The following is a 13,641-nucleotide window of genomic DNA, read 5'->3' as shown; positions in this document are numbered from 1 at the left end:
AATTCACTAAGACAGAAAGTAGCTACTTTGTTTGCATTACTCAATCTCATCACCTACAAAAGAAACAAACACTGGCCAGGCACATGCCTGTAATCTCAGCAGTTTGGGAGGCCAAGGTGGGCTGATTGCTTGAACCCAGGAGTTCCAGATCATTCTGGGCAATATGGCAAAACCCTGTCTCTACAAAAAAAAATACAAAAATTAACTAGCATGGTGGTATGCACCTGTGGTCCCAGCTACTCAGGAGGCTGAGGTGGGAGGATTACTTGAGCCCAGGAAATTGAGGCTGCAGTGAGCTGTAATCGCACCACTGAACTCCAGCCTGGACAGCAGAGTGAGACCCTGTCTCAAACGGAACAAAACAATCACAAACTATGTAGGTGGAAAGAATACATAGGATTCGCAGAATTCCTGGCTTTAGTCATCAGAGTGCCTGTAAGGAATGTGGAAAAAGACCTGGAAGCTTTACCTCTTGGCACTGCAGCACTGTCAGACCCAGACCTCTGTTTTATAACAAATATTTGAAATGACTTCTTTATTATTTTGAAATGACATTCATAGATGTAACATAATCCACCTACATACATAATTGTATAGAAATAATATACTGTCCTAACTGGGATATAAAAAAGAAATAAAAGGGGAAGTAATTTATAATGAGTTGGTACATGTCTCAATGTGTGAATGCTTGTGTACAACTAGAAGATGAAATGAGTTAAACACTCACACCTACTTATAAAGAAGATGCTTGGATTTAAGAGAAGTGAGATAATATTCAACTGACACTTCTTAAACTTTTTTTTTTCCAAGGCAGGGTCTTGCTCTGTTGCCCAGACTGGAGTGCAGTGGCACAAACACAGCTCACTGCAGCCTCAAACTCCAAGGCTTAAGCTATCCTCTCACCTCAGCCTCCCGAGTAGCTGGGACTACAGGTATGCACCACCGTGCCCAGCTAATTTTTGCATTTTTTTGTAGGTATGGGTTTTCACCATATTGCCCAGGCTGGTCTTAAACTTCTGGGATCAAGTGATCTACCTGCCTTGGCCTCCCCAAGTGCTGGGATTACTGGAGTGAACCTCCACACCCTGCCTCTTCTCAAACTTTTTTATTACACTTGACATTTTGAAAGGAGGACCAAGTAAATTTGCTCACACATAAATGCTGTCACCATATGATGCAGATGGGTACTGTGTGTGACATTGTTTGATTCTCCACAGAGGCACTGGCCATCATGAAGCGATTTTCTGAAATGGTGAATAGCACTGTCAATAAAAAAAAGTCAAACTCTGTAACATATTTCAAGAGTTTATTCCAAGCCAAATGTGAGGACCACGACCTGTGACACAGCCCCAGGAGGTCCTGAGAATATGTGCCTAAGGTGCTTGGGCTACAACTTGGTTTTGTATATTGTAGGGAGACATGAGACATCAATCAATCTATGTGGGGTATGCATTGGTTTGTCTGAAAGGCAGGACAACTCAAAGCCTGGGGCCTCCAGGTCATAAGTGGATTAAAAGACTTTCTGACTGGCAATTCACTGAAAGAATCAAGTTTTTATCTAAAGGCCTGGAATCAAGGGGTTGTGAAGAAAGGTTCTTATGCAGATGAAGCCTCCAGGTAGCAGGCTTTAGAGAGAATAGATGGTAAACGTCTCTTTCACGAGAACTAAAAACGTGCCAGACTCTTAAATCTCTCCTGGATCAGGAAAAGACCTGGAAAGGGAAGGGGATTCTCTACAGAATGTAGATTTTCCCACAAGACACAGCTGTGCAGGGCCCTCTCAAAATATGTCAAAGAAATATCCTATTTTGGGATAAAATATTTAAATTTCTTTCAGGTCCTGTATTTTATTTTATTTTAATTTAATTTAATTTTATTTTGAGACAGTCTCACTCTTGCCCACGCTGGAGTGCAGTGGCATGATCTCAGCTTACTGCAACCTCTGCCTCCTGGGTTCAAGTGATTCTCATGCTTCAACCTCTCAAGTACAGATGCCACCACCCTGCCCAGCTAATTTTTTGTATTTTTAGTAGAGACGGGGTTCCACCATGTCAGCCAACCTGGTCTTGAACTCCTGACCTCAGATGATCTGCCCACCTTGGCCTCCCAAAGTGCTGGGATTACAGGCATGAGCCACTGTGCCAGGCCTGTTGCGTTGGTATCTTATGGCCACAAAGAGTCTGTTCTATCAGTCTGAAGATCTGTTTTAATGTTAACGCTGGTCAGTTGTGCCTGAATTTCAAAGGGAGGAGGGTATAATGAGGTGTGTCTGACCCCCTCACCTTTCCCATCATAGCCTGAACTAGTTTTTCAGGGTTTTTTTTTGGAATGTGCTTGGCCAAGAGAGGGGTCCATCAGTCAGTTGGGGAGCTTAGAATTTTATTTTTGGTTTATAACACTATATTAAGGTCCAAACTAAACAAGGTAGTCTTTCCTAGATTGACAATTACCTAGATTGACACAGTAGTTGCATTCCTGAAAAATTCAGTATATATTAAAACAGTGCAAAAACTATTTTGTTAGCATGTAACACAAAGTTAGGTTCTGAGGTAATTTTGAGCAAGTTTTTGACCCTTGGGGACTTTGGGCAGAACATCCTACAGCTGTGTGGATGCTGGCCGATTCTGCATGGTATGGGACTGTCATGCACATGTCAACCAAAAATTAAATTCTAAGGCCCCACAACCATCTGAATGGACTTCCTTTCTTTTCTTCTTCGTTTTTTTTTTTTTTTTCTTTTCTTTTGAGATGGAGTCTCTCTCTGTCACCCAGGCTGGAGTGCAATGGCACAAGCTCAGCTCACTGCAACCTCTGCCTCCTGGATTCAAGCAATTCTCCTGCCTGAGCCTCCTGAGTAGCTGGGATTTCAGGCACATGCCACCACGCCTGGCTAATTTTTGTATTTTTAGTAGAGATGGGGTTTCGCCATGTTGGCCAGGCTCGACTCAAACGCCTGACCTCAGGTGATCCACCTGCCTCAGCCTCCCAAAGTGCTGGGGTTACAGGTGTGAGCCACCGTGCCCGGCCCATCTGAATGGACTTCCTTCTAGGTCAGGGCACTCTAAAATTTAACCTAAAAGTCTGGTTTAGGCCATGATGGGAAGTGGAGGCTGAAAATGCCTCATTATACCCGTCAGCATTAACATCAATACAGACCTTAGGTCTGATGACAGGCATTTATATTACATTCTCTGTAGCCTGCTACCTGGAGGCTTCATCTGCATGATCAAACTTTGGACTCCACAACCTCTTATCACAACCCAGACATTCTTTCCTATTGATAACTCTTTTTTTTTTTTTTTTGAGATGGAGTCTTTCTCTGTCACCCAGGCTGGAGTGCAATGGCACAAACTCAACTCACTGCAACCTCTTCCTCCTGGGTTCAAGCAATTCTCCTTCCTCAGCCTCCTAAGTAGCTAGGATTTCAGACACGTGCCACCATGCCTGGCTAATTTTTGTATTTTTAGTAGAGATGGGGTTCCGCCATGTTGGCCAGGCTGGTCTCCAACTGCTGACCTCAAGCGATCCACCTGCCTCAGCCTCTGAAAGTGCTGGGATTACAGGCGTGAGCCACCATGCCTGGCCTCTACTGATAACTCTTTCAACCAACTGCCAATTAGAAAAATTTTAAGTCTACCTATAAATTGGAAGCTCCCCCGCCCCTCAAGTTGTCTCACGCTTCTGGACCAGACCAATGTATATCTTAAATGTATTTGACTAATGTCTCACATCTCCCAAAAATGTATAAAACCAAGCTGCACCCTGACCACGTTGGGCACATGTTCTCAGGGTCTCCTGAGGGCTGTGTCACAGGTCGTGGTCCTCACATTTGGCTTGGAATAAACCTCTTGAAATATTTTACAGAGTTTGACTCTTTTTTATTGACAGCGTTATTCACCATTTCAGAAAATCACTTCATGATGGCCAGTGCCTCTGTGGAGAATCAAATATGTGGCACTCATATTTAGCTCAGAATAAATCTCTTCAAATATTTTAGTTTGGCTCTTTTCATTGACATACATTATCATGACATCTTGATTACAGGGGGGATACCCACCCCTATCACTGTGACAACCAAAAAGCATCACTACAAAATTACAGCTATCCCCATCAAGAGCCACTGCTTTTAGAGAGTGTTACAGATAAAATGCACTGAGGCAAAGGTCCTAGAACAGATCCAATCCCTTTATGTTTCTGTTGATGGCAGTGTTGTTCATTCAACATACTCTTTCCTTTTCTTTTTTCTTTTTTTCTTTTTCTTTTTTTTTTTTTTTTTTTTGTGAGCACCGTGCTTCTTTCTGTTTGCTGTATGGAGAAGATAGTCTACCAGGGGACAGAGATGATAAGTATTAAGAGGTGACAGCCTGCTGGCAGCCCTCACTCACTCTCGGTGCCTCCTCGGCCTCATCGCCCACTCTGGCGGTGCTTGAGGAGGCCTTCAGCCCACCGCTGCACTGTGGGAGCCCCTCTCTGGGCTAGCTGAGGCTGGAGCAGGCTCCCTCTGCTTGCGGGGAGGTGTGGAGGGAGAGGCACGGGCGGGAACCAGGGCTGGGATGCTTACGGGCCAGCGCAAGTTCCGAGTGGACATGGGCTCGGTGGGCCCGCACTCAGAGCCGCCAGGGGCAGTGAGGGGCTTAGCACCCAGGCCAGCAGCTGCGGAGGGGGCGTCGGGTCACCCAGCACTGCCGGCCCGCCCGCGCCATGCTTGAATTCTCGACGGGCCTCAGCCGCCTCCCCGAGGGGCAGGGTTCGGGACCTGCAGCCCGCCATGCCCAAGACCCCTGTGGTGGGCTCCCGTGCCACCAAGCCTCCCTGATGGGCGCCGCCCCCTTCTCCGCAGCGCCCGGTCCCGTCAACCACCCAAAGACTGAGGAGTGCAGGTGTGTGGGGCAGGACTGGCGGGCAGCCCTGCCCCTGGCCCTGGCGCGGGATCCACTAGGTGAAGCCAGCTGGGCTCCCGAGTTGGGTGGGGACTTGGAGAATTTTTTTTTTTTTTTTTTTTTTTTGAGACAGAGTCTTGCTCTGTGTCCCAGCTGGAGTGCAGTGGCATGATCTCAGCTCACTGCAACATCCGCCTCCTGGGTTCAAGCAATTCTCTGCCTCAGCCTCCGAGTAGCTGGGATTACAGGCACCCGCCACCACGCCCAGCTAATTTTTTTGTATTTTTTAGTAGAGACAGGGTTTCACCATCTTGGCCAGGCTGGTCTTGAACTCCTGACCTTGTGATCCACCCACCTCGGCCTCCCAAAGTGCTGGGATTACAGGCGTGAGCCACCGTGCCCGGCCCTAGACTTGGAGAATTTTTATGTCTAGGTAGAGGATTGTAAATACACCAATCAGCACCCTGTGTCTAGCTCAAGGTTTGTAAATGCACCAATCAGTGCTCTGTGTCTAGCTAATCTATTGGGGACTTGGAGAACTTTTGTGTCTAGCTCAGGGATTGTAAATGCACCAATCAGCACCCTGTCAAAACGGACCAATCAGCTCTTTGTAAAACAGACCAATCAGCTCTCTGTAAAATGGACCAATCAGCAGGATGTCGGTGGGGCCAGATAAGGGAATAAAAGCGGGCTGCCCCAACCAGCAGTGGCAAACTGCTCGGGTCCCCTTCCACGCTGTGGAAGCTTTGTTCTTTCGCTCTTTGCAATAAATCTTGCTGCTGCTCATTCTTTGGGTCCACACTGCCTTTATGAGCTGTAACACTCACTGTGAAGGTCTGCAGCTTCACTCCTGAGGCCAGTGAGACCATGAACCCACAGAGAGGAATGAACAACTCCGGAGGGGAGGAAAGAACAACTCCAGACGCACTGCCTTAAGAGCTCTAACACCCACCACGAAGGTCTACAGCTTCCCTCCTGAAGCCAGCGAGACCACGAGCCCCCCAGAAGGAAGAAACTCCGAACACGTCCAAACATCAGAAGGAACAAACTCCAGACACACCACCTTTAAGAACTGTAACACTCACCGTGAGGGTCCACGGCTTCACTCTTGAAGTCAGTGAGACCAAGAACCCGCCAATTTCGGACACAGTATGATAAATAAGCAACCAAATAGACAAGACTATTAAGGGCTTGTGATCATTGCTTTGATGGAAATAAGATGGTTTTTGAAAGAGTAACAGGGCGGGGGATTTATTTCAAATAGGTGTGCAGGAGAAGGCTCTCTGGGGAAACACTGATGTGAGATCCCGCCACAGTGAGAGCAGAGAGAAGAGGGTTCACATGAAGGAAGCAGCACTGGCCAAGGTCCCGAGGCTGGAAAGAGTTTGGAATGGCGGACCATGTGTGTATTCCAGGATGGCTGGTACTTCCACCCTAGGACCTTGGTGCTGGCCGCTCCTCTCCCTCAAACATTGGGCCTCTCTACATCCTTTCCTTACTTCCGTTAGACCCCTGCCCTAATCTCATTACATCAGAGACACCTGTCCTGACTCCTCTGTATAAACAGCAGCCACCACCCCAGCCATGGCACCCCCATCTCCTTTTTCCCACTTTACTTTCTTCCATTGCATTTACCTCTACCTGTCAGTACCTATTTCCTCTTCCTTTTGTTGTCTGTCACCTCTTCCGTCCATGAGAATGTAAGCTCCATGAGGGTAGGCTTGGTCCATTTTGCTCACAGCTGTATCTCCAGCTCCTAAAATAGTGCCTGAGGCTTGGTGCGCTGGCTCATGCCTGTAATCCCAGCACTTTGAGAGGCCGAGGCCGGTGGATCATTTGAGGTCAGGAGTTCAAGACCAGCCTGGCCAACATAGTGAAACCCCATCTCTACTAAAAATACAAAAATTAGCTGGGCATGGTGGCACACACTTCTAATCCAAGCTACTCAGGAGGCTGAGGTGGGAAGATCACTTGAACCCGGGAGGCAGAGGTTGCAGTGAGCTGAGATAGCACTGCTGCACTCCAGCCTGGGTGACAGAGTGAGACCCTGTCTCAAATAAATAAATAATAAATAAAACAGTGCCTGACACATAATGGGTGCTCAGCAAATTTTTTTTAATGAGTTACTGAGAAAAACTATTCAAGATAATGTTGACAAGACAGTCGAGCTGAATCATGTAAGTACTCACGGGATTTTATTCCAAGTACAGCAAGAAGGAAGGGAAGGGCCCTGTACAAAGAGGAATGGTATCAACCAGATTATGTTTTTAAATGAACATGCTGTCTCTGGCTGGAAAATGAAAGCAAGACCAGAAACAAGAGAGCCAGTGAGGAGTCTCCAGTCTGGCCCACACAGAGAGATGGCGGCGGCTTACAGTAGGGCAGTGGATAGGCTTGGGAGGTGGCACCAACAGGACTTGCTGACGGATTGGATATTGGGGGGATGTTTAAAAGAATGATGTTTAAAAGACTCTGCTGTGTTGTCACCCTGAGACTCTGGGTGGATATGGTGAAGCCATTTGCTGAGATGGGGGAGAAATTCAGAGTGGTGATAAACATTCTCACCAAGTTTTTCCTAACAATTATTAGATGCCTGAGTTTGAAACTTTGAGTCAACCCAGGCATCGATGCCTATTTCTGATTTGCTGTAGCTTGTGTGCCACAGCCTCACAGTTTCTGTGGAAACCCCACCATACATCAGCCCCAGCACAAAGCACAACCTCGTCAGAGCTAGCCCACCTCCAGCACCGTGACTGCTCCAGGCTTAATCTCTACTGGTGTTGACACTTGCCAGTGATGGTGTCTCACGGGATTCATGCTCTTTATAAACCATTGCCTTCTTCCTATTTCTTTCATTTATTTTTCCTCTCATTCTCCTGCCCTCTGAGCTATGTAACTCTTCCTTTCCCTTCCAACAGAGGCCTTTCATTACATTTAGAGCAAATAGAATGCATAGTAGGCACCAAAGATGGAGGTGCTATGCAAATAATAGACACCAAGCTCTCTGCGGGTGGGGTCCTTGTGTGTTTTCTCTTCATAGCACCCAGCACAATACTTGGAACATAAGCCAGACACATTTATTGAGCACCATTTCTGCTACACCCATGAAAAAAACACTCAACTCAGACAGATGGTCAGCTCCCCGACAAGACTTAAGCAAGTGGGCCAGTCTCTGTTTATTGTTGTGCACTCACACAATCACACAGCTGCCAGGCGAGCAGTAGGCACTTATCACACTTTTATTAAACTGATCACATCTGGCTCTTTGTGGGGATGCCAGAAAGTGCCCAATTTCTGCATGATGGGATGGACTGTGTGTGGAGTAAGGTCAGATAAATGGAGATGGGCCAGTAGCCTAGACAAATTAAGGGAGATAAACAGTGAATTTATTTTCCACTCATCAGCCGAGCTTTCTGTGGGCTAGGAACCGAGTGCCTGGCTGAAGTGAAGCAACACTGTGTCTCTTCCTGCTGTTTTCTCCAACTCACCTCAGCAAATCATGAATGAATAAATGAATGAATGGACAAACATAGAGTTATTATAAGGATTAAGTGAAGGCAGGGTGCAGTGGCTCATGCCTGTAATCCCAGCATGTTGGGAGGCCAAGGTAGGAGGATCGCTTGAGCTCAGGAGTTCAAGACCAGCCTGGGCAACAAAGCAAGACCCCCATCTCTCTATTTTTATTTTAGTTTAGAATAATAAATAAATTTTTTAAAAGAAAAGATTAAGTGAAATGTTTTTTAAGTACCTAGAATAGTGCCTAGTATACAGAAAATTCAACATGAGTGTTTGATAGAAAGAGAGCAAGAATAGGCCAGGTGTGGTGGCTCACATCTGTAATCCCAGCACTTTGGGAGGTTGAGGCGGGCAGGTCACTTGAGCCCACAAGTTGGAGACCAGCCTGGGCAACATGGTGAAACCCCATTTCTACTAAAAATACAAAAATTAGCCAGGTACAGTGGCACGTGCCTGTAGTTCCAGCTAATCAGGAGGCTGAGATGGAGGATGACTTGAACCCGGGAGGCGGAGGTGGCAGTGAGCTGTGATCGTGCCACTGCACTCCAGCCTGGGCGACAGAGCAAGACCCTGTCTCAGAAAAAAAAAAAAAAACAGAAAGAGAGTAAGAATAGCTTTGTCTCTATCTGCCAGCAGCCACGTCTGTGGAGTCAGAGGAATGAAGGGTTCAAAGGGAGCAGGCACACCATAGAGAATACCCCCAAGATCTGAAGACCCCAGTGCAATACCTCGAGCTTAAATGCCTGTGTTTTCATTCTCCCTTCTTCTCCATAGGATCATGGGACACCACCTGGACCTTCTCCTAGGAGTGGTGCTCGTGGCCAGTCCTGTGTTTGGAATTCCGTCCTGCTCTTTTGATGGCCGAGTAGCCTTTTACCGTTTCTGCAACCTCACCCAGGTCCCCCAGGTCCTCAACACCACTGAGAGGCTCCTGCTGAGCTTCAACTATATCAGGACAGTCACTGCTTCATCCTTCCCCTTTCTGGAACAGCTGCTGCTGCTGGAGCTCGGGAGCCAGTATACCCCCTTGACTATTGACAAGGAGGCCTTCAGAAACCTGCCCAACCTTAGAATCTTGGACCTGGGAAATAGTAAGATATACTTCTTGCATCCAGATGCTTTTCAGGGACTGTTCCATCTGTTTGAACTTAGACTGTATTTCTGTGGTCTCTCCGATGCTGTGTTAAAAGATGGTTATTTCAGAAATTTAAAGTCTTTAACTCGCTTGGATCTATCCAAAAATCAGATCCGTAGCCTTTACCTTCATCCTTCATTTGGGAAGTTGAATTCCTTAAAGTCCATAGATTTTTCCTCCAACCAAATATTCCTTGTATGTGAACATGACCTCGAGACCCTGCAAGGGAAAACGCTCTCCTTTTTTAGCCTCGCAGCTAATAACTTGTATAGCAGAGTCTCAGTGGACTGGGGAAAATGTATGAACCCATTCAGAAACATGGTGCTGGAGACGCTAGATGTTTCTGGAAATGGCTGGACAGTAGACATCACAGGAAACTTTAGCAATGCCATCAGCAAAAGCCAGGCCTTCTCTTTGATTCTTGCCCACCACATCATGGGTGCTGGGTTTGGCTTCCATAACATCAAAGATCCTGACCAGAACACATTTGCTGGCCTGGCCAGAAGTTCAGTGAGACGCCTGGATCTTTCACATGGGTTTATCTTCTCCCTGAACTCGCGAGTCTTTGAGACACTCAAGGATTTGAAGGTTCTGAACCTTGCCTACAACAAGATAAATAAGATTGCAGATAAAGCATTTTACGGACTTGACAACCTCCAAGTTCTCAATTTGTCGTGTAACCTTCTGGGGGAACTTTACAGTGCGAATTTCTATGGATTACCTAAGGTAGCGTACATTGATTTGCAAAAGAATCACATCGGAATAATTCAAGACCAAACTTTCAAATTCCTGGAAAAATTACAGACCTTGGATCTCCGAGACAATGCTCTTACAACCATTCATTTTATTCCGAGCATACCTGATATCTTCTTGAGTGGCAATAAACTAGTGACTTTGCCAAAGATCAACCTTACAGCCAACTTCATCCACTTATCAGAAAACAGGCTAGAAAATCTAGATATTCTCTACTTTCTCCTACGGGTACCTCATCTCCAGATTCTCATTTTAAATCAAAATCGCTTATCCTCTTGTGGTGGAGATCAAACCCCTTCAGAGAATCCCAGCTTAGAACAGCTTTTCCTTGGAGAAAATATGTTGCAACTTGCCTGGGAAACTGCGCTCTGTTGGAATGTTTTTGAGGGACTTTCTCGTCTTCAAGTTCTGTATTTGAATAATAACTATCTTAATTCCCTTCCACCGGGAGTATTTAGCCATCTGACTGCATTAAGGGGACTAAGCCTCAACTCCAACAGGCTGACAGTTCTTTCTCACAATGATTTACCTGCTAATTTAGAGATCCTGGACATATCCAGGAACCAGCTCCTAGCTCCCAATCCTGATGTATTTGTATCACTTAGTGTCTTGGATATAACTCATAACAAGTTCATTTGTGAATGTGAACTTAGCACTTTTATCAATTGGCTTAATCACACCAATGTCACTATAGCTGGGCCTCCTGCAGACATATATTGTGTGTACCCTGACTCGCTCTCTGGGGTTTCCCTCTTCTCTCTTTCCACGGAAGGTTGTGATGAAGAGGAAGTCTTAAAGTCCCTAAAGTTCTCCCTTTTCATTGTATGCACTGTCACTCTGACTCTGTTCCTCATGACCATCCTCACAGTCACGAAGTTCCGGGGCTTCTGTTTTATCTGTTATGAGACAGCCCAGAGACTGGTGTTCAAGGACCATCCCCAGGGCACAGAACCTGATATGTACAAATATGATGCCTATTTGTGCTTCAGCAGCAAAGACTTCGCATGGGTGCAGAATGCTTTGCTCAAACACCTGGACACTCAATACAGTGACCAAAACAGATTTAACCTGTGCTTTGAAGAAAGAGACTTTGTCCCAGGAGAAAACCACATTGCCAATATCCAGGATGCCATCTGGAACAGCAGAAAGATTGTTTGTCTTGTGAGCAGACACTTCCTTAGAGATGGCTGGTGCCTTGAAGCCTTCAGTTATGCCCAGGGCAGGTGCTTATCTGACCTTAACAGTGCTCTCATCATGGTGGTGGTTGGGTCCTTGTCCCAGTACCAGTTGATGAAACATCAATCCATCAGAGGCTTTGTACAGAAACAGCAGTACTTGAGGTGGCCTGAGGATCTCCAGGATGTTGGCTGGTTTCTTCATAAACTCTCTCAACAGATACTAAAGAAAGAAAAAGAAAAGAAGAAAGACAATAACATTCGATTGCAAACTGTAGCAACCATCTCCTAATCAAAGGAGCAATTTCCAACTTATCTCAAGCCACAGATAACTCTTCACTTTGTATTTGCACCAAGTTACCATTTTGGGGTCCTCTCCGCAGGTTTTTTTTTTGTTTTTGCTACTATGAACACAACATAAATCTCTCAATTTTCATATCAACACCATGTTCTGTCTCACTAACCTCCAAATGGAAAATAATAGATCTAGAAAATTGCAACTGCCCTTAGAGGTTCCCAGTCTCCACTGATTTTCTTTCAGATTCAATAATACTGTTCTGTCCTGCTCTGTTGATTATGGAATGTATCCTAATCATGGGAAGGGCACCTTGGGAGAAGTTGCAGATGGCTGACGTGCGTTCTCTAGCAGTCAGCTAAAAAATGGGATGGTTCATGATTCTGGGTTCTCTGTGTTCTGCAAAACAACATTAAGTAGAAAACCAACAGAAGCAGAGGCACATTTCCTTCTTTTGCCACAGAAACAATGCCACTGTTGAGTGCAAGTCACACTTTGTCTTGTAGATAAGAGGTGGCCCCAAAGAAGCTGGGATGAATGAGAGTCACTACCTCTCTTGTGGCTGTACTGCACTTCATGTTCTTACCTTCAGCTTCTCCAGGTCTGCCCTAGTGAGCCAAGAACTTTCTCTCACATGCTGCCTTTATGTCAGCCTGGCCTTCAAGACCTTCCGTGATTTATCACCAACCTACCTTTTCAGCTTTATTTCCTAGCACACCTCATTGATCAGCTGCTCAGGCTGTTGCATGAAGAACATGGACTTTGCACACAGATCCTGGGTTGAGTTCTGAGTCAGCTGTGTATTAGCCGTGTAAGCTTGGCCATGGTATGCCCTTGCTGGACCTACATTTTCTCACATAACAGCATCTATGTCATAGAATTCCTGTGAAAATTAAATTGGCCAAGGATGTCAGGGCTTCTCAGATCTTTTCCTTCGTTGCCCTAATGACCACAAGAGAACACATACACTGAAGGCCTTCTGGGGGCAGTCGCAGTTTCATTGAAGTTGTATTTTTTTTATCTTAAATGAAATCTATGTGTATTTTCCATTCTGTTTTTTTTTTCATGTTTATTAATATAGAAATGTGCTTTTGCAAAAGGATTAAGAACACAAAACAAGGAAACTGTGCCAAAATTACGCCATAGCTTCACACACTGCCTCCTCCAAGTCCAGCATAACTCCAGGTCAGCTCCTGCAGTTTGAGGGGTACACGTGGGTCTGGGATTCAGCTCTCCAAACTGTCACCTTCTTCCCCTCACTGGGCCCCTCAATCCTGACTACACACACACACACACACACACACACACTCGCTATTCTCATCCCAACTTCTTTTGGCCACTTGTAGTCAATGAGACTGAGCTTGCCCTGCACCCAGTGATGGCATTATTTTCATGCACACCATGCAGGCCCCACTCTGCCTCTTTCCTCTGGATTCTTCTCCCATCTCTGCACATCCATCCTACATTTTCTTCAAAATCCAGCCCATGAAGCTCCCTGGGATCCCTCCAACACAAAGTCCTCTCTCCCTTTTGTGAAAACTCTTGACACTTTATCTGGTCTTTTAAAAGTAGCACTTACTACTACTTCCTGTCTCCTTTGTTCTGAGCCTGTCTGGCTGCCCGCCCCTCTGGAAGATAAGTTCCCTGAGGAAAGACCTTGTCTTCTGTGTCCTGCCCTCACTGGCTGTAGCAGATCACTTATGGTTTTGGGACCATTCAAGGGTTTCCCACCTACACATCTGCCCATGCTTCTTCCTCCCCATGGAATTTCTTCTCCCCATCCTACCACTCGTCTGCCTGGTGAATTTCCTTGATTAGCAAGACTGCCCATCCCTCACGACCCCAATGACAGATTTTCTGTCACTGATACATGACATTGTGTTGCGC

At 46.0% G+C, this 13,641-nt stretch overlaps 1 protein-coding gene across 1 annotated transcript in view; it reads left to right on the top strand.

Moving 5' to 3' along the window:
- Positions 1-12,803, top strand: part of TLR5 (toll like receptor 5) — a 34,239-nt gene extending 21,436 nt beyond the window's left edge. Inside the window, exon 6 of the mRNA XM_032137221.2 lies at positions 9,171-12,803. Within this exon, the coding sequence (XP_031993112.1) occupies positions 9,171-11,751 (2,581 nt within the window). The 3' untranslated portion in view covers positions 11,752-12,803. The remainder of the gene's footprint in view (positions 1-9,170) is intronic.
- The last annotated feature ends 838 nt before the right edge of the window (positions 12,804-13,641 follow it).

Source organism: Hylobates moloch, unplaced genomic scaffold (assembly GCF_009828535.3).
Source record: "Hylobates moloch isolate HMO894 unplaced genomic scaffold, HMol_V3 SCAFFOLD_18, whole genome shotgun sequence".
Classification (NCBI taxonomy): Eukaryota; Metazoa; Chordata; class Mammalia; order Primates; family Hylobatidae; genus Hylobates; species Hylobates moloch.
The sequence above is the reverse complement of the archived record's forward strand: the minus strand, read 5'-3'. Positions and strand labels throughout refer to the sequence as shown.